General features: G+C 39.8%; 2 protein-coding genes and 1 long non-coding RNA gene across 6 annotated transcripts; 1 reads left to right on the top strand and 2 right to left on the bottom strand.

The window, feature by feature from the left end:
* Positions 1 to 279: 279 nt before the first annotated feature.
* Positions 280 to 3,031, bottom strand: LOC135299256 (uncharacterized). The gene is made up of 3 exons (XR_010361274.1): positions 2,249 to 3,031; positions 1,913 to 1,972; positions 280 to 1,008 (listed from the first exon to the last, which is right to left on the bottom strand). It is a non-coding gene; the product is annotated as an uncharacterized LOC135299256 (long non-coding RNA).
* A 219-nt stretch (positions 3,032 to 3,250) lies between these two features.
* Positions 3,251 to 22,968, top strand: RP9 (RP9 pre-mRNA splicing factor). Its single transcript, XM_064418016.1, has 6 exons — positions 3,251 to 3,509; positions 5,128 to 5,158; positions 5,910 to 6,039; positions 6,361 to 6,452; positions 7,866 to 7,927; positions 9,013 to 22,968. The coding sequence occupies exons 1-6, from the start codon at positions 3,301 to 3,303 to the stop codon at positions 9,230 to 9,232; spliced, it is 744 nt and encodes a 247-aa protein (XP_064274086.1). The 5' UTR covers positions 3,251 to 3,300; the 3' UTR covers positions 9,233 to 22,968.
* LOC135299150 (uncharacterized) lies at positions 15,028 to 23,274 on the bottom strand. 4 transcript variants are annotated; one of them, XM_064417715.1, is made up of 6 exons: positions 23,152 to 23,274; positions 21,773 to 21,933; positions 19,172 to 21,064; positions 18,074 to 18,199; positions 16,452 to 16,577; positions 15,028 to 15,301 (listed from the first exon to the last, which is right to left on the bottom strand). In XM_064417715.1, the coding sequence occupies exons 2-6, from the start codon at positions 21,918 to 21,920 to the stop codon at positions 15,264 to 15,266; spliced, it is 2,331 nt and encodes a 776-aa protein (XP_064273785.1). In that variant the 5' UTR covers positions 21,921 to 21,933; positions 23,152 to 23,274; the 3' UTR covers positions 15,028 to 15,263. The 4 variants fall into 4 exon arrangements, with proteins under 4 accessions (XP_064273785.1, XP_064273777.1, XP_064273788.1 ...); XM_064417707.1 differs by having other exon boundaries at positions 23,049 to 23,194; XM_064417718.1 differs by lacking the exon at positions 23,152 to 23,274 and adding an exon at positions 22,928 to 23,068.
* Positions 23,275 to 23,586: the final 312 nt, after the last annotated feature.

Raw genomic sequence — 23,586 nt, 5'->3', positions numbered from 1 at the left:
TCTGGAGAACTCCTGTCTCTTTTGCTGTTGCACACACCTCTCCCACAGAATACCATTCATGAACTGGAAACACTGCATCTTGGAATCATACTAAGTTTTCTGTCACTGTCCTGTCACGCTGGAAAGCTGTTTCAGAGTCTGACTACTCTGTTGATTTGAAAAAGTGAAGTAAAAAGCACTTGAAAATAACAACACCAGCCTGAAAAGGGGGGCCAAAAAAACTCTATTATATCACTTCAGTTTGCTTCCAACATAAAGTCTCTATTTAGTAGGCCCCAGTCCAGCTCGTCCCTAACTATTGGTAATAGTTAGTAACTATTGCCATTTCTCTAAATAGAGTGACATTTTGATAATGTGTCTCACCTAAGTTCTTTCAGACATTTTAAATGTAATGGCAACACCTAAAAATATTTCTCCTACCTCACTTGTTGCTTGAAGATACATGGCCATGTAAGGGAGTGATTGCAATTTGACATGTTCCCACATGCTAGCAGTGTCACAGCAGCAAATCTCTTAGCCTCCAGCAAGCATCAAGTCATCTACTTAACCTGCTTCACACTGGATTATATTAAACCACATCACCTTGCATTTGCCTCATACACAGATATTTAACTCAGATTAGCAAATAAACTGATTTTGCTTCTAAGGCTTTAGACAAGAAGTCTTAATGGAGTTTAGCATCTCAAGTCAGCTGCTGTGATCTGTCTTTTCAAGACATGCCAGCAATTCAGCCTGTTCTGAGTTTAGGCCCAAGGAAAGGCTACTCCCAAAAACACACTGCTAGGAAAATACACAAGCTGTCTACAAACCCGTGGGATGAATGAAAATGGTTTACTCAAAACTTATGCACCATCTTATGACATCTCAGGCAGATGGATAGGTTGGAGTTAGTTTATGTAGAGCAGGAGTTGGTTTTTTGCTAAGTGTATCTGCAAGGTTATGTTGCTTTGGTCTTGAGCATTGTTCTGTGGAAGAATGGCCACTGCATTCTTTCCAGGGCCAGTAAACCTACAAAATTTGGTGCATGAAATAAAAATCTTCATCAATAGTGTGTATTAGTGTCATGTCTTGCAAAAGCTGGATTATTTTGTTTAAACATTAAAATAAGCACCTTGTGCCTTGAATAGGACTGTGACAATTAACTGGACAAAAATAGTTTCCTGGGATCTGAAGTTACAATGGCAGCCACTTAGCTGAATGCAAGTGAGAAACATGACACGTGAATGTTCATCCCAGGTAAGGTTTTACTGAGCAAAAGCTGAAGTAATATTAAAGCAGTGCTTGATTAACAATATTACGTTGTTAAGTAATGTGTAGGATTGCTTTTTGCATTGTAAAAGACAGGCATTCTCAGGACCACGTTTGTCTTACTGCACTTCAGAATCACAGGGTGCTGTAACAGCAATTACCTTCCTTTGCCTTTGATGTGCACTTTTGAAGCACCACAATGATCACAGTTTAAAACACCTCCAATTCCTGGATTTCTAAGATATATTTTTCACGTTTCGCTCAGCTCTTAAGCAATTCCCCAAATCTCACGTGCCCTTGAATTTCAGCATGAAACAAAAGTAGAAATTTAAACTTTGCCTTCCCAATACTGATCTACCTCTGCTGCTCATCCTCCAAGAGAGAGATCACAGCCAAGGCAGGAAACTGCAAAGGCTGGGGGTAGATTGGCCTTGCCAGTGGTGCTCATACACTGAAGAGGAGGTTACCCTTTGCCTGTCAGTTAGGTCTCACCACAGCAGTACAGCCCTAGCCAGACTTGTTGGGTTTGCTTCCAAAATAAAGTCTCTATTTAGAGACTTTTTGGCGCTAGAACCTTGCCCCATAACCAACACGTACCTTCTGAAACAGCAAAACAACAGAATTTTAAAAAAAAATAAATAAAAGAAAGAAAAACTAAACCCACCTCTTGGTTTTGGCTCAGATGCTGACCTTCTCCCCCTTCCAGGCACATGTATTTTGGTCACTGGCAAGCACAGTATCATAGAACCATAGAATGGTTTTGGTCAGACAGGACATTTAAGATCATCTAGTTCCAACTCCCTTGCCACAGGCAGCGACACCTTTCACTGCACCAGGTTGCTCAGTGCTCCATCCAGCCTGGCTTTGGACACTTCTAGGAATGGGGCATCCACAATTTCCCTGGGCAACCTCTTCCAGTCCCTCACTACCCTCACAGTAAAGAATGCCCAGTGAGCACCATGATGGGGCCCTCCCTGCATACCCAGTCCCTTTCCCCAACCTCAGAGGCCCCTCAGCTGCATCTTCAACTTGGAGAGGGAAGCAACCCCCTCAGCCTTCCCTCCACCCTGGACACACCTGCTCCCTGACACCTCATAGCCAGCCCACTGCCATGTTCCTCCATGTGTATCCATACACCCGTCAATCCTGGTGCTTGAATCATAGAGCTGGAAGGGACCTTAAAGATCACTTAATTCCAACCTCCTCACATGGGCAGGGACACCTTCTACTAGGCAAGATTGCTCTGAGGTCCATCAAACCCAGCCTTGCAGACTGTCAGGGATGAGGCAGACACAATTTCTCTGGGCAAACTGTGCAGATGTCTCACCACCCTCACAGTAAAGACTTTCTTTCCATTATCTAATCTAAACTTACTCTGTTTCAGTTTTAATCCACTCACCTTTGTCCTGTCACTACATGCCCTTGTGTAAATTTCTCTATAGCTTTCTTGTAGCTCCCTTCAGGATCTGAAGGCCACAGCTGGGTCATCCCAGACCCTTCTCCAGGATGAACAATCCCAATTCTCCAAGCCTTTCCTCACAGGAAAAATGTTCCATCCCTCTAATCAACTTGGTGGCCTCCTCTGAACTTGTTCCAGCAGTTTTATATCTTTCCTGTGCTGGGGACCCCAGAGCTGGATGCGGTGGGGGCTCACCGGACCAGAGTGGCGGCCCTCCTGCACGGGAGGAACGACTGGAACGTTGATGTTTTATGGGTTTTATTGTTATTGTTGTTCTGCTTGTTTGTTTGCTTAGTTGTTTGTGGGGTTTTCGGGGGGGTTTGAGTTTTGGGGGTTTTTTTTTTGGGGGGGGGGCGGGTTGGGGTTTTTTTGTTTTGTTTTTTTTTTAATATCGATTTGGAAGGCACAACACTCCTCACGTTACTCCAAACCCCCGGGGACAGCCCCGCGCCCGGCCGGCTCCGTGAGGGGCGGGGTGCCGGGGCCGCCGGCGCCGGAGGAAGTCGGCGCTGGGCCGGAAGCCGGCATGCGGAGGGCGGGGAGGGGGCGTCGCCGGGGCCCCGCCGTCCGCCGCGGCTCTGGCCGCCGCGCCCATGGCCCTGCGGGCGCCCAGGGGGCAGGGGCAGGGGCAGGACGAGGAGGAGGGAGCGGAGGAGGAGGCGGCGGCGAGGGGCAGCCAGGCGCGGGCCAGGAGCCTTGCGGAGCCTGCGGCGAGCGGCGGCAGGAGCCAGGACCGGCATGAGAGGAAGCGGAAGAGGCAGGAGGCGCAGCAGCTCCAGAAGATCCAGCACCTGGAGTCTTTGTAAGGAGCCGAGGAGGGGAGGCTGCCCGCGGCTCCCGCCCCGGCCCTGCCCTGAGCACACCCCGCCGGCATTTGGGGCTCGTTTACAGTGCAGGGTTTGGGGTTTTTTGGGGGGTGGTGATTATTCTTCCCCCGTCCCCTTAGGGGTGAGCGGCTGAAGGGGTTGGGGGCCACTTGCAGAGTTGCTTGGTGATTTATGAAGGGCTTGTCGCCTCTCCCAGGTTCCTCCAAGTCTGACAGATGCAGCACAGGAGCAGAGGTTGTTCCACTAGAATAGACGGGGGGAAAAAAAAGAAGAAAGAAAAGAAAATAAATTGGGTGCTGTAAAAGGTGCATGTTATTTCACTGAAAAGGAATTACTGTTTTAACAAAATAAAAAGGTCAGAAGGTATTCAAGAACATGATTTTGTTTTTTTCTTTTCCACGTGCAAGTAAAAATGAGTTTGTTATTAAACGCACCAAAAAGCACTCCCAAGTTATTGCTATAAAGATGGGATGAACATACTTTAACCACATTTTCCCTGCTGTTCTTACTGTATTACTATGACTGTGCCTAGCAATCCTATAGGTATGTAGGGGTGTCTGTGTGTGCACGGCTGAACCGATGAAATATTGCCTATGCCATCAAACTTACGGCCTAAAATGATGCACAGCCAGTACAAATGTTTCGTGTCCTGCTGAGTTAATATGTGGATGATGTCTGGAGAGTCCTGTTGAAAAGAGTCTTCCATAAAGCAGAAGATTTTGGGCCTCTGGGCTTGCACAGTGCTGTTCTTCTTGTTTCATTGAAAAACAACCCCCAAAAAATCTCAGTTCTCTTCTAAGATCATTGTACACTTTCACTAAGGCAGCAGATTACAGAAAATAGTGTATCTGTTTAAATACAGATGAGATTTGAGGGGGGAAAATACCCAGTACAAATTCAGTTATACAGACTTGCATCTTTCTAAATAATGTGTATTCTTTACCTCCAGGACCATTTCATATTACCTTGGCATTTAACTCCTTAGCACATGCACTTTCTCAGTTCTGTGTGCTCTATGTAGTACCTGTTTGCTACTTGGATTTTAACAAATGTTTTATCTACTGTTAACTGCAAAGAAGTGCTGCAGAAAATATGGTACTTAGGTCAGTAGGGTTCTGTCTTTAGGTTTAATGCACAGAAGATGATTAAATTGTTATGTATTCGGTTTGGCTGGCAAAGCTAGATGTAAGGAACTGTCTGACTGACAGTTTCAGCTGGCTGTGTCTGTGATTCAGCAGTGCTGCAGTAAGGAAGTTTGGAGACCTCGGGGAGGGGTGCAGCAGAAAAAGAGGAGAGAATTATGCATGTGTGGTAACTGAAGCTAAATCAAATGTACTACATATCCCCAGGAAGTAGTTGTGCTCCCACAAGAATGAATCTGAAGGATGTTTGCAAGAGATGTGTGCTAATGTGATAAATGCTGTCTCCCAGCTTGCTGTATCCATGTTCTGCTGTAGTTCTAAGTTACAGGGTAAAATTTTAGGAAAAATATGAGCTGAAGGCTTTAACTCAATGCCACTGAAAAAAAATTATTTTTTCAATTTATTTGTCTGTGCTAAGCTGCAGAGTAACTATATTTCTATTGCTTTTCAGCTATGAGAAACCTCCCCCTGGGCTAATTAAGGTTGGTAAATAGCAGTAATTTTCTCGGATTATGAGGGATTTTCACAAAACTTGTTCTTTAGGTGTTTAAGTGTCTGTGTTACCTATATAAATCAGAGAGAAGTGCTTCCCAGGAAAAACTCAGAGAATCATTACAAGCTGACTGCTTTGTCTTGGTGATCCAGAGTGAAATGCCCAGGATCAGATAGAAGGAGACCTTGTCTTTCATCATCTCTTAGCATACTTCATGCAGTATTTAATGGTGTGGATAGAAGCAGATTTTCTGTTTGAATGACATATTTTCAGGATTCTTCTCTACTGCTTAGGCCAAAATAATTGTTTCATCATGATCATTACTTTTGCCAAATTTATATACCTAAGCCATAAAGTCATGTTTTTAACCTAAAAAAAAATAACTGCTCTGTGGTGTACAGGCTTCGTTGTAATTGTTATGTCTTTCTAATAGGAAGAGGATAACAAAGTCTCTGTTTGGTGTTAAGTTTTCATTTCTATTGTTTATTTAAATAAATTACTAAAATGGATGGGAAGGATTGAAATTCCTGTGCAGCAAAGTTCTGGCTGCAGAATTCAAGGGTGAGAAAAAAAGAAAGGGTCAAGTATTTTAAATCTTTTGTGTGTTACAGGGTAAAAAGGTAACGGAGGAAATATGTTTCCTATAAAGTGAAGGTCTGTACACTTGAAGTATTAATTCTAGCAAAGTTTAAAAAAGGAAGCTATTTTATTGTCCTTGTCTTTCTGCTTTTTTTTGGTAGGAGAATGAAACAAAACCAGAAGACTGCATACCTGATGTACCAGGCAATGAAAGCGCACGAGAATTCCTGGCACATGCCCCAACAAAAGGGCTTTGGATGCCTTTGGGAAAAGAAGTCAAAGTTATGCAGTGTAAGGCTGAAAATATTCCAGATGTCGTTGGACCATCATATCTCATCCATTTACCCTGGGGGAGGGCAGAATGTCTGGTGGACAGATGATGAAGTCCAGGTAGATTGACATCATATTGATAGAAAAGCAAAAAGTATCTTGAAGGCTGTTACAGCCTAGTGTTTTATGGATATTACATTTATCAACATAGTGGTTGTATTTCTCCGTTTCTTCCAACAGTTTGAAAATATTTTGCAGAAATGTGGTTTTGGCTTTTTTATGCTTCTTCTGATCTGTCTCAGAGGTGCAATTCATTGCTGCTTTTTTTTTTTTTTTTTTAAGGTTGGAGATGTAAACGTTATGGACACAGAACAGGAGATAAGGAATGCCCATTCTTTATTAAAGGCAATCAGAAATTGGAGCAATTTAGAGTAGTGAGTACCAGTATTGTAGTATTACTGCTTGTAGTTTTTAGTACTGATTGTGCATAATCTTGCAGCTGAAGATTAGCCTGTTAGATGATGCTTTATTAAGGACTTTTTCTCTGTCTCTAGTATAACATAGATGCCGAAAATCTCCTAATAAAGAAAAATCTACAGATGTGGTTGGATGTTTGACTACTTTGCAGAAAATCTACTCTTCAAGAGGAAAATTAATAATTTTTACATATAAATTGGAAATCTTCAAGAACCTGTTTCAACCATTATTTTTTTTTTGTGGTTAAAATGTCAACATAACAAAAAATGTTTAGTCAAGCTTGAGCTGCCCACGTTACAGCTGCTTCAAGCCTTCTGCTCTCATTGTGAACAACCACATCATGAATGCTGTTGTCTAGGTCTGTTATCCAGTCATTGTCTACAAGTCTGATCTCTTGCTGCATTAAGCTCTGTCTCAGTTCTGCAGATTCTTCCTGTGTGATTTCTTTAACTATTTCTGTTGCTCTGCATCATTGACCTATATTTCAAGCTGTCATCACTTCACGTCTTTTATGTCCTCATTTCTGTCCTTGAAAAATGTAATCTTGGCTTAGTCTGTCCAAGTTCTGGATTTGTACTGATTGTATGGAATTGCAAAGAGTATTTTTAGCCCTTTCCCGTGACCAGACTGCCTCTAGTCTTCATTTTCATTTTTGCATCAAACTGTTGTTGTATGTCCAAGGCCCTTCATGGTGCATTCCCATCATCTTTCATTTGCTCCTGAAATTTCAGTTCCCACCTCTGGTCAGCATCGGGCATCTCTCCTCTCTGTTGGACTTGTTTGCTTAATCTTCCAACAGAAATGACCACCCCACCTTTTTTCTGCATTCTTGCATGGCATGAACCCACCTTAAATGTCTGCAAAGTTTATTTGCTGTCTTCCTTCACAGCTATTTTTTGCTACAATGCCCATTTAATTTGATTTTAGAACTAATGGTAGTGCATAGAATGATAGAACAACTCCAACTTCATTATCCATATCTTATATTCCTTACTCTTGTGTTCCTGATTGTTTATATCGAAATTATACCCAATCTGTAAGGGTACAGATCATTATTTTGAACTTGAGTATTGTATCTAAGTCTAGCTATTCCCACAGATGATGTGTGGGATTCTCGTAGTTGGCTGTGATTGGAGAGGTAGGGAGATGCATACCTAAGGAGGGTCCCCTTCTTTGGAGATGTAGCTAGATAACCTTTCCCTAAAGCAAGTACACCAGTTCAGGTGAACAGTGCTGACAGTGAATTAACAGCTTGCTAAGCATATTCTCTCTTTTGATAAAAGTCTCTTGCATTTGGTTGCTTTGGTTTCTTTTTTTAGGAAATAAAACCATTGGAGATAACATTGCATTTCCTGTTTTCCATTTTAAAGGCACATGAAGATCCAATGTATGATATAATAAGGGAAAATAAGCGTCATGAAAAAGAAAAGAGGTGAGTGTGTCTGTAGTAAACAGCATTTTCAATTTAATTTTTATTTTGATAAGGTGGCACTAATGTATAGGTGACCTTTTTATAGAAATTTATTTTTAGTTCACAACATTTTTTTAATGGCAATTTCTTTATGTTGATAGACTAATGCATTTCTGCTTTCTAAATAATCACTCTTTAGTACTATCAATCACTTCAATTCTTTTGCTTTTGTATTTTCCCCAAAACAAAGTTTAAAGAGCATAATTATGCCATAATATTGAGGTACTTAGGTGTGGTTTTTTGTTTAGGCCTGAAAAAACAGTTTGATTTTTTTTTCTTTCACTGACTTCACTGAGATGTTTTCTAAAATTTGATTTGTCAGAATGTTTTCAGTAGAAATGAAGCAGGGGTTTAGAAAGCTAGTGCTAGGCACCTGATATTGCTACTTTTGTGAGGTCATTATTTAGTATATAAAGTGGCAGGTTTTGCTGTTTTCTTGCTTGAACTGCTTCAGTGGGATAACTGAACTAACTTTAGGCAGCCCATAGAGCAGCACTCTTGGAGAGGAATCCTTGAAGAGGATACAGGGGACAAAAATAAAATCAGCAAATATTCTGTCCCTGTTCACCAGTAATCCTTGCAAGCTCAAAGGAAGAGTGCCTTTCAAAAAATACTTCTGCATCCAGAGTAGAGCCTACCCTGTCAGCTTCACTGACATCCTCTCTGTATCTGCAGGACAATGAATGTCATAATACCCTAATCCCAATATTCCTCTGCAGGGATAAGCATAGAACTTCTTATCACCAGGTGGGCTGGTGATAGCTGTTGCCTTATTATTTTGCACACATAAATAAGCTAATAAATTAGTCTGCCTTTCCTATCCAATGGGATGGAAAGTCCCTGAAAGCAGAACATCTGCTTGTCTCAAAGGAGTTGCTTTTATCAGTCCATGATATTATCTGTAATGAGAGCTAATTAAGCAAAAGAGGAGGTGTTCCCCTGCCCTTTGCATGCAGCTCAACCATTCCTCAAACCAGGAAGGAAAGATGAAAGCTAGGGGCAAAGACAAGCTAGAAAGGATTCTCATTCACATATTTTAAACTCAGGATACAGCAACTGAAGCAGCTCCTGGAGGACTCTACCTCAGAATCTGATAGCAGTGATGACAGTGATGAAGATGATGAAGATAGCAGCAGCTCCACTTCCTCAGAACATAAACACAAGAAGAAAAAGAGAAAAAAGGAAAAGAAAAAGAAAGAAAAGAAGAAGAAGAAAAAGAGGAAGCGTAAATCATCCAAATCTAATGACAAGTCAGGATCTGACTGACAGCAGTCACCTGCTGCATGTTCATTGACCTCTCTATTTGTGAACTGCGAGGAAAGATCCAAAGAATGAGGAGGAAAACACCAGAAAGGGCTTTATTAAACTTGAAACATACATATGTCTGCATACAGCATCCCACACCGGCATCCTCTTCTGCCCCTCTGCAGCCAGAAAGAAGAAAGCTGCATTAAACCATATCATTGTGCTGTAAAACCCATGCTGAGAGCCATCCAGCTTGGTCAGATGGGGCCTCTGCATTGCTGCCTGTGACCAGCAGCAGAAAGCAGCGACCACCAAGGGATCACCAACAAGCCTGTAGCATTAGCAGACTGTCTGTGGAAGTGTCTTTACTCTGTGAAGTTATTTTATTATATACAAAGCCTCATTGTAACAGGAGTGCAGTCTGCACCATGCAGAGCACTGAGGGCTGCCTTACAGTGCTTGTAAAGAGCAGGTTGTACTGTATTTCCTTCTGCGCATACGTGCTGAGCTTCTGTGTACCTATCCTAATATTGGCAGCTAGGGAAATAAAGAGTTCTGCTGCAGGGGAAAAAAGATAATCAAGGGGATTTACTTTAAGACAAAATTGCAGCATCAGCAAGACTTGATTTTTTTTTTGGTGTGTGTGTGTAACAAAATCTCAATATCACCATCATTAATGCACAGTTCTGAAACACTTGAAGTGAAACATCTACAATGTCTAAACCATAGAAGTGGGAGCCAAGTGTAATGATGTTAAATATTCAACTTAACTGTAAAGAGGTAGTAGGTTTAGTTTTAAAAAGGGGGGTTCCATGTAAGAAATTAAAAAGATTGATTTCTGCGTATTCTGCAGTATCAATGATTTTGATAAAAGTTGAGGAAGGTTTCCTTTTTTAAAGGCTTGGGGGTAATAAATTCCCACTTTTTATGCTTACTAGATTTGATGAGGTAACGTTTTTTTTAATCATTCCACAAGAATATAAATGTGTAAGGCTCTCAAAATGGTTTTCAACTACATGCACGAAAGCACAATAATAGTAAAGAATTTGTAAGCAGGAAGAAGAGAACATTTTGTGTACTTAGAACACCTTACATACTGACCACACTTTTACATAATCTTGCAGACTCAACAAGGAAAATGGAGATAGCTATAAACAGTTGTTTACAGTAACCAGCTTTCTTTGAAACCTCAAGGTACAGAGCTGTGAATTGAGGAACTAGATGATGGATATTGGTATGTGCAAAAGGAAAGAGAAAACTAGATTTGCTTTGAAAGAACTTCTATAGAATTTAGTCTCTGGGTATACTAAGATTGAAAAAAACCCCACATGGTACGGCTCTAATACAGTAGAGTGAACATTAACAGTGAAATCAAAGTCATAGACTACAATGCAGCTAAGATATTTTTTTATTTTCTTCAAAGCTTTGGAAGAGAAGACAAGGGAAAATATAAATTAAAATGTTTTTTCTCCCTCCTACATGTCTTAGAGTGGTTTAGTAAAAATAATCCCCCATTCCTTGCCAGTATTCACAATATGTTCTGAGGAAAAACAAGATAAGCAAGGCCTACTTACAAGAAGTTTCTCTATCATATTCCCAGACCTTGAAGGTAGAGTTGTATTTTCTCTTGTATTTAGCAAATCTCCCTGTGGTGGGATTTACTGGTGACTCATGTTAGTTCCCTGTATCAACAGCATCATCAAATCCTAAGGGCCTTGTTCTTTCACCAGAAAAAAGATTTAACAGCTGAAATAGCATGGGGAGCTCTATAATGGACCAATTCTCTTGGCCAGATTGGACAGGGCTCTGGGCAACCTGGTCTAGTGGGAGGTGGCCCTGAGTGTGGCAGGGGGTTGACACTGGATGATCTTTACAGCCCCTTCCAACCCAACCCATTCTAGGATTCTTGTATTGCCACACGTGGGGCTGAGATTAATGCATTTACAGGTTATTGGACAGATGCTAGAAGCCTGTTATTGACCTGATGCATTCCAAGAGAACTCTTACTCAGGCTTGTCTAGAGCAGGGCTAACTTAGGATCTCTTCAGTTACTTCAGCTTTTGTAATTTAAGATTGTTCTGAAGCTTAGTTTAATATTAAAAAAAAAATCAGTTTTTCCTTTGCAATCCCCTTCCTTATTGATGGAACTCTCTCCTTGTATCAGTCAGGATTTATTATTTCAACAATTAAGAAAAATACATTAGGAGACCATTTCTAACTTGTGTCAAATCCAATTTAAATGTTTGAGATGCCATATAACTTTCTATGCCTGACTAAAGGTCTGTTATATCAGTATCTTTCCAATTAGGGTTTATAGAACACAGCTCCACAGCAGAGCAGTGCAAACTCTGCTATTATTTCTTCTCTTATTTCATTGCTTCACTGAAATGCTCTCTCACCCTCTACTGCTGAGAGTACCTATGGTGCAGGTACTTGGAATCATGGGTTAGATTTTAGTATTTAGTGGCCTTGGATATATATTTTCTTTTGTATCCACTCACTGCTTATAAACTTTGCCATTTTCCTTAGCAATGAATTCTTCTTCATTGTTTAGTAATTTGTAGCAATTGACTTTCACACTGCTTTGTACTAGTTTAATTTCACACACCTTTAATCTTACACTGGAGGGTGTGTGAATAACTGATTCCTGTTTGTTCTCCCTGTCATTTCCAGTTTTATAAGCCTCTGTCATATCCCATGTAGGCCTTTACTGCAACTCATAAAAAGTAACATTTCAAAATTTAACAGTTCCAATAGACTAAGATTTACAAGAGCTCTTTTAACAGCCAGGGCTAGAGTGCTGAGAAGCATGATTCACGTCATCATTTGGCATTTTAAACAGTGCCAAAGCTGTCATTTAAGATAAGTCTTTTAAAAATATGTAGACTAGAGATAAATACCAACACCCCTTTAGATTAATGAAAAACAGTTCTATGTTGAAGTAAACCCAGAAAGCAGGATAGGAAGTTATAGTCTTGAAAAACTTACTAGCCTTATTTTTTAAATCATAACCATTTAATGTTTTTGTTCAAAAAACATTTTTTTCTGGCCTTCTTTATAGACATCTATTTCCATTTGAATGTTCTGTTGAAGCCCAAGTGATAGTAATAACATGATTATATAGTGCCATGAAACTAAATAGGTGTTAAATGCAGCTAACACTACCCTCAAAGGCAATATAGCTTCCCAAGTCTTTTATCTTAATACTCTGCATCATTTTTGTAAGAAAGGTATTTCAGGTAAAATACTGATGCTTTCCTTATTTCTTCAGCCATTCAGTTAGGTGGGGTTTGTAGTCTTTTTGAGTGAGACAGCCAGTGGTAGAAAGTCAGGGGAAGCTAAGTACTCTAAAAAAAAAGAATTAATTTTTTTTTTCCCTTGGTACACCTTCAGTTGGCATGAGGTTTGGAGTATGGGTTTTTCTGTTTTTTTTGTCATTGGCTCCATTCTGCATTTGTTTGATTTTAATAGAAAGACCTGTGGTTAATATTTTCCAGTATAAGGCAGAACACCAGACATTGTAAACAGGAAAAAAACTTATGCCATCCAGGTGCTACAAAACTGAAAATTAAAATACAGAATTAATACCTGGTGAGCCAACAGAACCCAGAGCTCCACATCAGTAATTACACCACACCCACTTCGCAACAGAGGTTTCAGTTAGTTACAAATAATGATTTAGAAATCCTGAGCCACAGACAGTAAGTCTGTCCAAACAATGCTCTCAGTATGGCAATCCCAGAGGCCTCTAAGGTTTGTTGCTGGTGTGCCAAGCAGCAAATAGATTCTTCAGCTGCCTTTCAGGAGATGCTGCAGGAAGCATGTGAAAACTTCCAAGGCAATGCAGTACTGCGACAGCTACAAATTCACAGTACTGCCAGCTCTGCAGTGAGTCACTGGGCAGTCAGTCTGGCTGCAGTGAGAACAAAAGCTGACACGTATGTGCATCTGCAAAACTAAATATCACCTTGCCTTAGTTACCTGGCTGAATAAACAAGAGCCTGGGCTTGAACTCCCAGCCTTTTAAATGCAGTTTGTACTTCACTGCCTTTGTGAAGCATGGCCTTTTGACTCACTGGAACATTAGTTTCAGCTGTAAGCCAGTTAAGATGCAATCCTCAAATTATCTATGCTGCTGAATGGAAAAAAAAAGCCAAGCAGAAGATTTAGTTTTAAGGTCACAGGACTAGTACTGTTAGAGTGGACTACACTGCATATAACCTTATCAAAGAATTATTTCTTGAACACTGGAGCATTCACACATACTATAAGTATCGGGCATAGCACAGGTATAGTACAAGATATAACCAGTTTAAAATAGCATTCATTTTCAGATAAAGAGCAGTGTAAACTCTCCTACTGCTACTCCCTCTTGTCCTCTCAGGAGCATCCTCAGGTCCTAAATTACTTCTTGCATCTGAGTAGAAGTCACACTGAGTAGTGCAAGACCTGTAAAAGGCTGACCAACATGATCACTTGGAGTATCTGTGAAGTATTACCCATTCCCAAAAGTAATGTGCTATGAGGTCATGAGTATTCCTTTATAAGATAAGCAGCAAAAGATACAGCTAAGGCTATCAGCAGAAATGCGTGTAAAAAAGCTCCATGCTAGAATTCCTCATTTTATTCTTTGATGTTCTGGTGCAGAGATTTTGTACAGCACAGAAGCCAAATAAGAATTGTTAATGCATTTATTTTCTTTCATTGCTTGAAGTGAAAAGGAATTGAAAACTTGTCATCACAATGACTTCTTTCCTCTAACAGCTTGTGGTAAAGGCTGTAGTTATAGCAGAGCTTTAACAATTAACCAGGTGGAATTAAAAATAATAGAGAGATAGGATCAGTTGGGTAGGGAAACATCAATACTCCTCACTAAGAGGGAAAACAGCATAACTTCAGTTATGGCCAAACTTGTAATAGGTAGACACAAAACCTGAACAGTCACAGGAAATGCTACTTTTATTGATGTAGCTTACTCTAGGGCACAGACAGAATAAGAACATGGGAGAGGAAGCAAAAGACAAGGTCTCTCTGTCCATTCACCCCACCCTTTTTTAAGGAAAGCCAGATGTGTGTTTTGTTGGCAGGTTGTTTTTTTTTTGTTTCCCCGTTTTCTTCACTGATGCTATCACTTTATTTGTGAATCATTCAAGACTGGCAATATCATATTTATTCTTCTCACACAGTAATGATAACCTTCGTAGATATGGAAAAAAATTACATATTTTTGAGCTATCCACCTCATGTAGATCAGTCTGTTACCATTATTCCTAAGACAGCTCAGCACAGACCTAATTTTACCATCTTAGTTCTATAAAGAGACTTCTGGGGACAGTAGCAGCTGTAAGTCACAGAAGTCATCAGTAAGAAGTCAGAAAACAGGGCACACCACTAAAAACTTCTGTTTTACCTTTCAGATCCATATCTCCAGCTCAGGGGCTCCATAAAGGACTCAAAAATGTCCAGAGAAAAAGGGGAGAAGAGGGAAGCATTACATCAACTCAATGCTTTAGTTTTCGTCCTCAGTCATAAGACCTGAGGAACTGCTTTGAAAGTGTAAAACAGCACTTGACATGATACAGCTGTAACTATATTCCTTTGCATGTTGACAAAAACAAATCCAGCTGATGAAAAAGGATCTTGTACTTATGTCCAGATCATATGACTATGAGATAACATGGACAGGCCTCACAGACCTGCAGAGTTTAAGGACAGGGCAGCAATAACTGTCATGCTATAATGGCAGTTTTGCACATATATGGCCATCTCAAGTTTTTTTGCTACTGTGTAAAGATGGAACACAAGAAGTCTCAAAGTGCAATTCTATGAAATTTATTATTTAAATAGTGGATGTGCCAATTATAAAATGGTGACTTTGGTGTTAAATACTTCATTCCATTTCAATTGTGTCCTCAGTCTTCACAGTGTCACTTCTTGCCCTTGTAGAGTGAACAGCAACTTACAAAATATATAATAGAATAATAATCAAATCTTGGATTTATACAAAAAAACCTTTGTTATTCCCCCCTCACTTCTGCCCCAATATTTGCAATTATCTTTTCTTAGAGAGGGACTTCTTTGTTCCATGCCCTAAAGATAAAAAAAGAAAAAAGTTAAGGTATGTATATATTCCACCTCCAAACTATGTCAATTGGCTTCTTAAAAAAGACTAGATACCAGTGATGGTCTTTTCCTATTGCAGGCACTGATGATTGATATTAGAATTATGTACTCAACTTCCCAGCTAGTATAAAATGTGCATGAGTGGTTTTGGACTTCAGAATATCCCAGCACAACAGATAAGAAAGAGTTCCGTATGAAGCTCGTATCACAGTCTCAATGTGCTCTTACATTGTTGAATGTATCCAAGAAACATCAGCTATTTCTGGGGAAAGTACAAGAAGTGTTTTGGGATTATGCAAGTTTCCTGGATGCTTTTAATAAAAGCTGGTCAGCAATTAAAGGTTTAAAACCTATGTTTAAACAATCTATCTTCAGGGCTGATGCAAATTTTCACTAGCAAGATACTTCAGCCTAAGTTTGTTTCCAACCTTCCTTATATTTCCCAGATGAAAGTCTAATCCTTTGTCTATTATATGAGAGAGAGACTGTCTTTTACTCATGTATTTCCTGATGGAACATTTGGGTTCATTTTTCTACGCTAACTTATTCTTTTCCAGAAAGAAAAATGATCTTTCAGATAGCTTCTTGTATCTACTGACCCTTTTCAATTTATAAACTTTTTAGACTCACACTAATGCACAAAAGCATATTTGTTGCTGAATCGAGTTCATTTTGGTTTTTCCCTGCCTTCTTCCATAATAACCAGAAGTTCCTAATCCATAAAGTTGGAGATCTTTAGAATTATCTATATGCATTTTTGTTATATTGAATTACAGATCATTTGAGCTGAGGCAGATAAGCAGCTTAAATAAAAGCATATACTGCAAAGTGACACAGGACCCAGCACTCAAAGAAGACAGTACAGCAGTCTGAAGAGCAACTAGACTAAAACTAAAACAGCAGGTTTCAGTGTGGGTTTCCTCCCCCATCCTTACATTAAACAAAGAAGGAACCTAACCTGGTCAAAGTTACACTAGCATTCATAGCAAGGTGATTAAGTGCTGAGTTTAACTTTCACAAACTAACCAACATCCCTGCAGTTCAAACCAAGATCAGTCCCCAAGATAGAAAAAATGCTTGTAACAGTCATTTTTGTAGCTTGTCAGTGTATACCAACCTTTTTGTGTGCTGTGTTTAGGCAGCTCCCACATTTCTACTTCTTCCATCTCATGTCTCGCATCTCTGCGTTTTGAAGGTGGCTTGCCCATTCTTCTCTTCTTTGGCTTAACCAAAGGTTGGCACACTAAATAACAAGATACAAATGGTGTTATTTCTCCAATGCATAGTCTCAAGGGAAATTTAACCATGACTTTCACCAGCTGGTCTGTGGTGTTCCTCTTCCTCCCTCCCTTTTTTGTACCCATTTTAAGTAGCAGATAAAATTGACACTACATGTCAAGCAAGTCTTGTGCATCTGCAGCATTTAATCACTGTCTAACCAAAATTCTGGATGCATTGTATTTTGGGTCATAATTTGGATAGGTGTTAATGTGGTAAAAAAGGAGCCTAGTACGTTGGATAGTTCTGCCTTAGTTCACTTTTCAGGGGTTCAAGACTAGTTGGTGCTGTCCAAGTGACCCAATTCACCCGCTGTCTTTAAAAAACTTCAGACCTGTGAAGTTATGCTCTACATGTAAACTGCTCAAGCAGTCAAATTTAGTGCATGATATTACTGCTAAAGCCATATATCACTTGTTTAGACCAACCTCCTTACTTGTAGAGCACTGTAATTTGAAAATACAAGTAATAATATAGGCAACATTTTTAAAGAGAACATAATTTTAATAGCCCTTCTGAGGCATCCAGCATCACAAACAGCATTCAGAAAACACCAGTTCCTGCTTCCTAACACTGAATGTGATGACTTCTTCAAACTACCTGGGCTAGAAAAAGAGGAAGAGTAAGCAAGGAATAGACCAAACACCCTCAGTTTGCTGCACTATCTATGAATTCAAAGATGCAGAAGAGACATGCTGAAAGTTAAAGGTAATTTACAGTTACTTTAGAACAATTACCATATTTTTATACATTGTTATAGTGGAGCCAAGAACAACACTGCTAAAGTAAAATGTTTTCAACTCTTATAGAGCATGCTAGCATTAATAAACAAAACCCTACAACACCGAAGTCTGCATGTAGAAAGCCTCCAATGCAAGAGGCAATCCCAAATCCCAGTATGTTCAAGCAGGAAAGCAATGTAGAGAAAGTGTTTTCCTTAGCTCTATCTACTCGGTTGTTGATATAGGAAAGCTGATGTATATTATCAGTGAACTGAAGAGAAGCAAATCAGGCTGTTCTGAAGATAGGCTGATCCTGAGATACTTGAAACGCAGGACACATGTTTTACTGATCAAAATTAGGAACTACCACTGCATATGGTATCAAGAGTAGCATTATCTGTATAAATAATTTATATTACAGTTTATGGTAGTAACAACTTCACACAAATAAAGGCTTTGCTTTGGTCACACCAAAGCATTAAATGTTTTGATTTCCTATAAAATTGCATTTTAAAAAATCCCCAGAAGTATCTCTGATGCACCTTATTACCTTGTTTCTGTTTGAGAAGGCTATAAACATATCCAAGAGACACTGACTGACAGGCATTTTATCAATACCAAAGCAGGAAGGATTAGTTTTATTGTTTTCAAATCTTATTGAACTGTCACATGCTTGCTATTTTGTATCATATCCTTCTGGATGTTCCTTAAGAACAAAAACACACAGAGAAAGTTGTACCTTGTTCTTTGCTCCTTGCTGGAGGTGAGAAACTACCACATATTTGGCTGGTAAATCTGGGTTTGGCACCACTTCTAATCCAGTACTCTTCAGGTAGTATCCCCATATTCTCTCTTAACAGCCTTCCTAATTAAAATTAAAAAAAAAAAAAATTAAGGTCAGTATTTAGTCTTGGAAATGCTGGTGTACTGTTTGATCCACAAGCCAGAATGCAAAGCCAGCTACTGGGTCTGATTGTAGGAGTCTGTTGAAATAGAAACAGTTTTCTGAAGACTACATTTAACAAAAATTACATTAAGTATACAGATTTTGAAGAAAGAAAATAATGTTTAAGAACACTAAACCTGCTATTAGAAGTAAATCACCCTGCTTTGGTTGGTTTTTAGAATGCAAGACTCTACTAAACAGCAGCCACCGGCTGAAGTGACCATATAACCAGCTGCAAACTGATAACTCTTCTTATTCTCAGTTCACATTAATCTAATTTCTAAGAGGATCTACCTTGGAATAAATAAGATGTTCTTTCCAAGATCAAATTTAATACTGTTTCACACCAATTTTTTTCAAAGTACAAAACTGTTTTTACAAAGAGAGCAGCAGCTATAATTTAAAAAAAAAATTGTTTGACTACTGCAGGAAAGTTACACAGGGTATGTCCACCAGATTATATTGAACTTAATTCTGTTTAATGCACCCAGCATTAATCTGTGATAGGAGAGTCAGATTGTATAAACTGAAATGCAAAGCTTCTAAGATATTAAGCAACAGTCAATACATAGTTTAAATAACCTTAAACTCTGCAAATTAATAAATTGCTACTGATGTCAGAGAGTTAAGTATATCAAATCTAACACAAAGGAGAGTTCCTGCATTATTCTCTGCTGGCTGTAAAAATACAGAATCCCTATGCAGTAGCTAAAAAGTTGCAAACTTCCCTCTGCTTCAGAAAGCATTCTGCAGGACTTCTGGCTCTTGGCCAAATTTGAAGCTACAACATGCTCTAATCTTCCCACTACTTTAACCTACAATATGAAACTGCAATTAGGTGTTCTTTGTGTATGCTACTAACGAGCACTTTGTCCTTAGCAATTAGCTCACCTCTCAAGAATTTCCGTAGCATTCGCTGGTGTTCAAGTCCTTCTCTTCTTGTCATAGGCCTCTTTCTTCCATAATACCCATAGTCACTGTATACAACTTCATCTTGTTCTCTCTTCTTTGGCTTATAAACTACACCAATGTTTTCAACAAGCCCACTCCTAGTTTTTATTTTCTCTTGAGCCGGCCAGCTAATTAATTGCGCTGGTACAGCATTTGTAGATGGTTTCCAAAGCACTCTCTGGCCAACTTGGTAGAAATTTCCTTTACTTGGCCTCAAGATGCAATATGGAGGGGCTTCTTGAAAGAAATACTCAATTTCGTCCATGTCATCATCCTCGTCATCCTCATACTCATCCTCTCCATCTTCATCTTCCTCTTCTCCCTTCACAGAATATTCTTCAGAGTCCTCAACTTCTGACAAACTCTTAGTTGCTTTTTTGCTGGGAGAATCAACTTCTTTCCTACTAGAGGACCTAGAAAGGGCTCCCAGCTTTCTGCCTTTACTAGAAGCCTCTTTGATCTTTGTGTTTGAAGAGTTGACATCTTGGTCATTGAGGCTGTTCACCTGCTCCTTTCCTACGGCTTCATCTACATTAGGGGATCCACCACCTTTAACTTGCTCTAAGCCGTCTGTACTTTTCTGAAGAGTATATGTGCTTTTCTGAAGCACATTGTCAGGCACAAAATAAGACACTGGGGCATTATCAGTTGATGAGCCTTCCTCTCCAGAGGACATGTCATCAGAAGACAGACTGATTACACTTTGACACTTCCTTTGTGGCAAACAAGCATTGTAGTTTGTGTCCATACTGTCCAAACAAGCCAGCCAGCTGCTAGAGGGAGCAAACTTCTCAATTGATTTGTCACACCAAATACTTTTTTCTGTCTGCCTTTCACCGTTTGCATTGTGGCTTAAATTCAGCTTTTTCTGCTGAAAGTCACTCATTACCTCCATATTAGATGGAAGTAGTCCTGCTTGTTGAATAAAGCTAGGCTCTTCTTGAGAAGTTTTTGATCCTGCAGCCCTTTTAGTGCTAGATTTCTTAGCTATTACCACTGGTTGATCTACACCAACAGACCTTGCCAACTCTGTGATTTGCACTGCCATGGTTTCACCTGGGGGGGATTTTGCCATCTTTTCTGCATCCAGCTCAACTTCATTATTTTGGACATCTTTCTCTTGCACAGCTTCAGCACCCTGTTTGGAGGTCACAACAGCTTTTCTCTCATCTAAGGAAGCTCCTGGCAGCATATTCTCCCCTTCATGAGGGCCATATAGCAAGCCTTCACATGAGCTAAGAGAAAATAAGTCATGTGGCAGTATGTTCTCTGGAACTGGTTTACCACTTGCCGCATCATACAGTGGGATTGTTTCTTTAAAGGACTTCCACAGCTGAATAGCTGGAGAGCCATTTCCATATTCTATCCTCACTTCCTCCTTCTCAAAGGCATAGCTTCCAGTAGGAAGATTTCTATACTGTGTAGAGCTGGCAGGGCTCTTGTTATGAAACTCTCTGTCTACCACAATAGAGGAGCCAAACGAATCTCGTTTCTCTGAAGTGGTTTCAGTCTCTGTACCTATACCAGGAGAAACACAGGCTGTATTTCCTGCACCACAACCTTTCGTTTCTGTACGGATATCTTGATGCCTTTTTTGCTTGCTTTCAGGCTGTCTAGGATCAGTCTGTGTTTCTTTTGTCTCCATTTTCTTCCCAGAGCTATTGTAATGCCTAAATCTTGTTGCATGATAAAACATAGGGGAAGATGGGGCAGCATTAAAATAAGGCCTTCTGTTAATTCTTGCATGCACTGGATGCTGTGGGACAAAAAATCTAGGGTACTCATGGAGTGCAACAGAATAAAATGGAAAATATGGATTTCCACTCCGGAAGCCTAGACATTGGTGACAAAAAGAAAAGACAAATATCATCTTTCTGAAATAAGTAAGCCTGAATAATATTTACTAGACAGAGACAGCTACAAGATCAGACACATCTGTAAATAAAACACTCCACCTTTCAATATTTAGAAGCAAATCTGGTGCAAAAACAGAGAGAGTTCTTCATTAGGCAGTAGCTTATCTCAACATCTACACTTCAACCAGAGCTTGATTTCATCCCTTGGAACATTCACCAAATTGTTTTTCTGTGCTTTTTTTGGCTATTTCACAAGCTGTTGATGTAACATTGATTTTGAAAAGACAGCTCCAGATAGAAGTTCACATAGACATAGTACTTACAAGGTGTATTTAACAATATTTTTCTTATTTTCTTAAGTTCACATTTATCCATACCTATCACACATGCACATGTGGAATTCATATATACACACGCATATCAATTGCTAAGTACATTCTGGAGCTCTGTGTCTGCAGGATGACCATTAGTTAATATTTTGCTTAGCTTCCATTCTCCAGAAACAGATGTTTTCCACCACAGAACCTACATATTTAAGGCACAATTAATGTAGTGCTATGATTGTCAAAAATCTTAAGTATTAGTTAAACTCCCAAGAGGCTCATTAACACAGATACTGCAAGAGTGGAAGAAAGTATGTAACTAAGCAAGCAAGGATCCCACAGAGAGCTGCTGTTTTCCTTACCTGGAGCAGGTACGCAGTATGGACTGTATGCATAACTGAGGCACCATGGATTTGGATAAGGCTGTTGAGCTGATGACTGAGCATAAATAAAGGGTCCTGGGTGGTTTGTGGAATACGATCCACTTTCTGAAGTTGAGGCAGTATTCATTTTTCTTTAAGAACTGAAAGAGAGAAGTAATCATTATCAACCACTTTAAAAACTACATGACTTAATTATTTTTAAGCTCTGTCAGAATTTAGCAGACACTCCTCTCCCTGCCCAAAGAAAACATATCCTTCCAAAAGGAAGCTGCTGTCTTCCAAACAGAAGGTAACAAACTGACATGCTATCAAGGTCAAATATTTCAGTTGGGCCTTGCTAAGCAAGCTTTTGTACACAGCTCCCAATATTAGTCCTTCAAGGCAACCTTGTAACATGTTCTAAAGCAACAGAGCTCCAGTAGCCTTAGATGCATAGGTCTCAACAAGAAGTACCCCAGTCAATTAAATAAAAAAAGCCTTCAGTGAATTAGCCTTGAGCAAGAGGCCACACACATACAAATGTTAAAAAAGAAGCACAGCTTCACACAATCAGACATTTAATGCTTCATGAAGGAAACACTTCTTAATGCTAATGCATCCTTTGTTACACATTACAATAAGAACTCCATTAATTCAGGATTTGCACTTTATACTATACTTAAGAACAACAGCTAACTAACGTAGTAAACCAAGTATTTCAGTGACACCCTGCTTCCTACGCTTAAACCAAATGATAGGTAGCAAAAACAACCCCCCCAAAATCCTTATGTGTAAGTTTGCATTCAGAGCCATATAAAATTCACAAGACAGAACTTCCTCCCACACTTCGATGTCTCCTCAGTTAACTAATACTTGCAAGCAATACAACACTATCACACACAACTTATAAGCAAAACTATAAGAACTCAGAGAACGCAGAAGCTTAACACTTTAGAAGACCCAAGCACTTCAAAGTTACAAAAAAACCAAAATTATGTTGAGACCTGTTACAAACTAGCACACGGTTCAGCCTAGAGTTTCAGAATGCTTTAGGAACGCTGGAGCCCTCTTCAGCTTCCATCTAGGGTGGCCGGTGCAACTCTTGAAAGCACCAAAAACCCTACAGACTCCCTCAGGCCAAAGAATTACTTTTACCTTTGAGAAGGAGAGTGGTGCAGAAAAGGGGGGAAAACCCCCACAAGAACAAAAGAAACCACCAAACAAACCCCCCTACAAGAACTAAGCTATTCCTCCCTCCCCATTAGAGCCCCAAAACCTAAAGTCCAATGCTAATGCTGCTGCTGCTGCTGCTGCTGCTGCTGCTGCTGCTGCTGCTGCTGCTGCTGCTGCTGCTGCTCACATCCCAGTAAAAAACTAACCACGTCCTCTTTATGGCAGGCAGCTGCTACTTGTCCACTCCTCCTCCCACCTGAGGCTCATTTAACAGTGATGCAGGGAACGTTTTTCAATCATTGTGTGGGAGGAAAATCAAAACACAAGGATAGGAATAGTTGTAAAAGCCTTCAGCTGTTGCACAGAAAGCTGGCAGTCTCCTCTTGCAGATGTTTAAGCTGCATCTCTAAGTAAATCTGGTATTTCCCTTTTATAATGTTGGAAATTACTTTTTTTGGGGGGAAAAAAAGGAAACATTACCAATCTTTTGATTCGAACTGCAGTTAAAAACACTTCTTTCAGAAAAAAAAATAAATCAGAAGACCAAGGCAAATTTACATTTATTTTCAGGGTTTACCAGTTGTTCAGTACTGAGTAAAGGGAGCAATGCTCTTCCATCCTAACATGGCTGAGGGGGCTGA

Source organism: Passer domesticus, chromosome 1 (genome assembly GCF_036417665.1).
Source record: "Passer domesticus isolate bPasDom1 chromosome 1, bPasDom1.hap1, whole genome shotgun sequence".
NCBI lineage: Eukaryota > Metazoa > Chordata > Aves > Passeriformes > Passeridae > Passer > Passer domesticus.
This window is presented reverse-complemented; position numbering and strand designations above follow the sequence as displayed.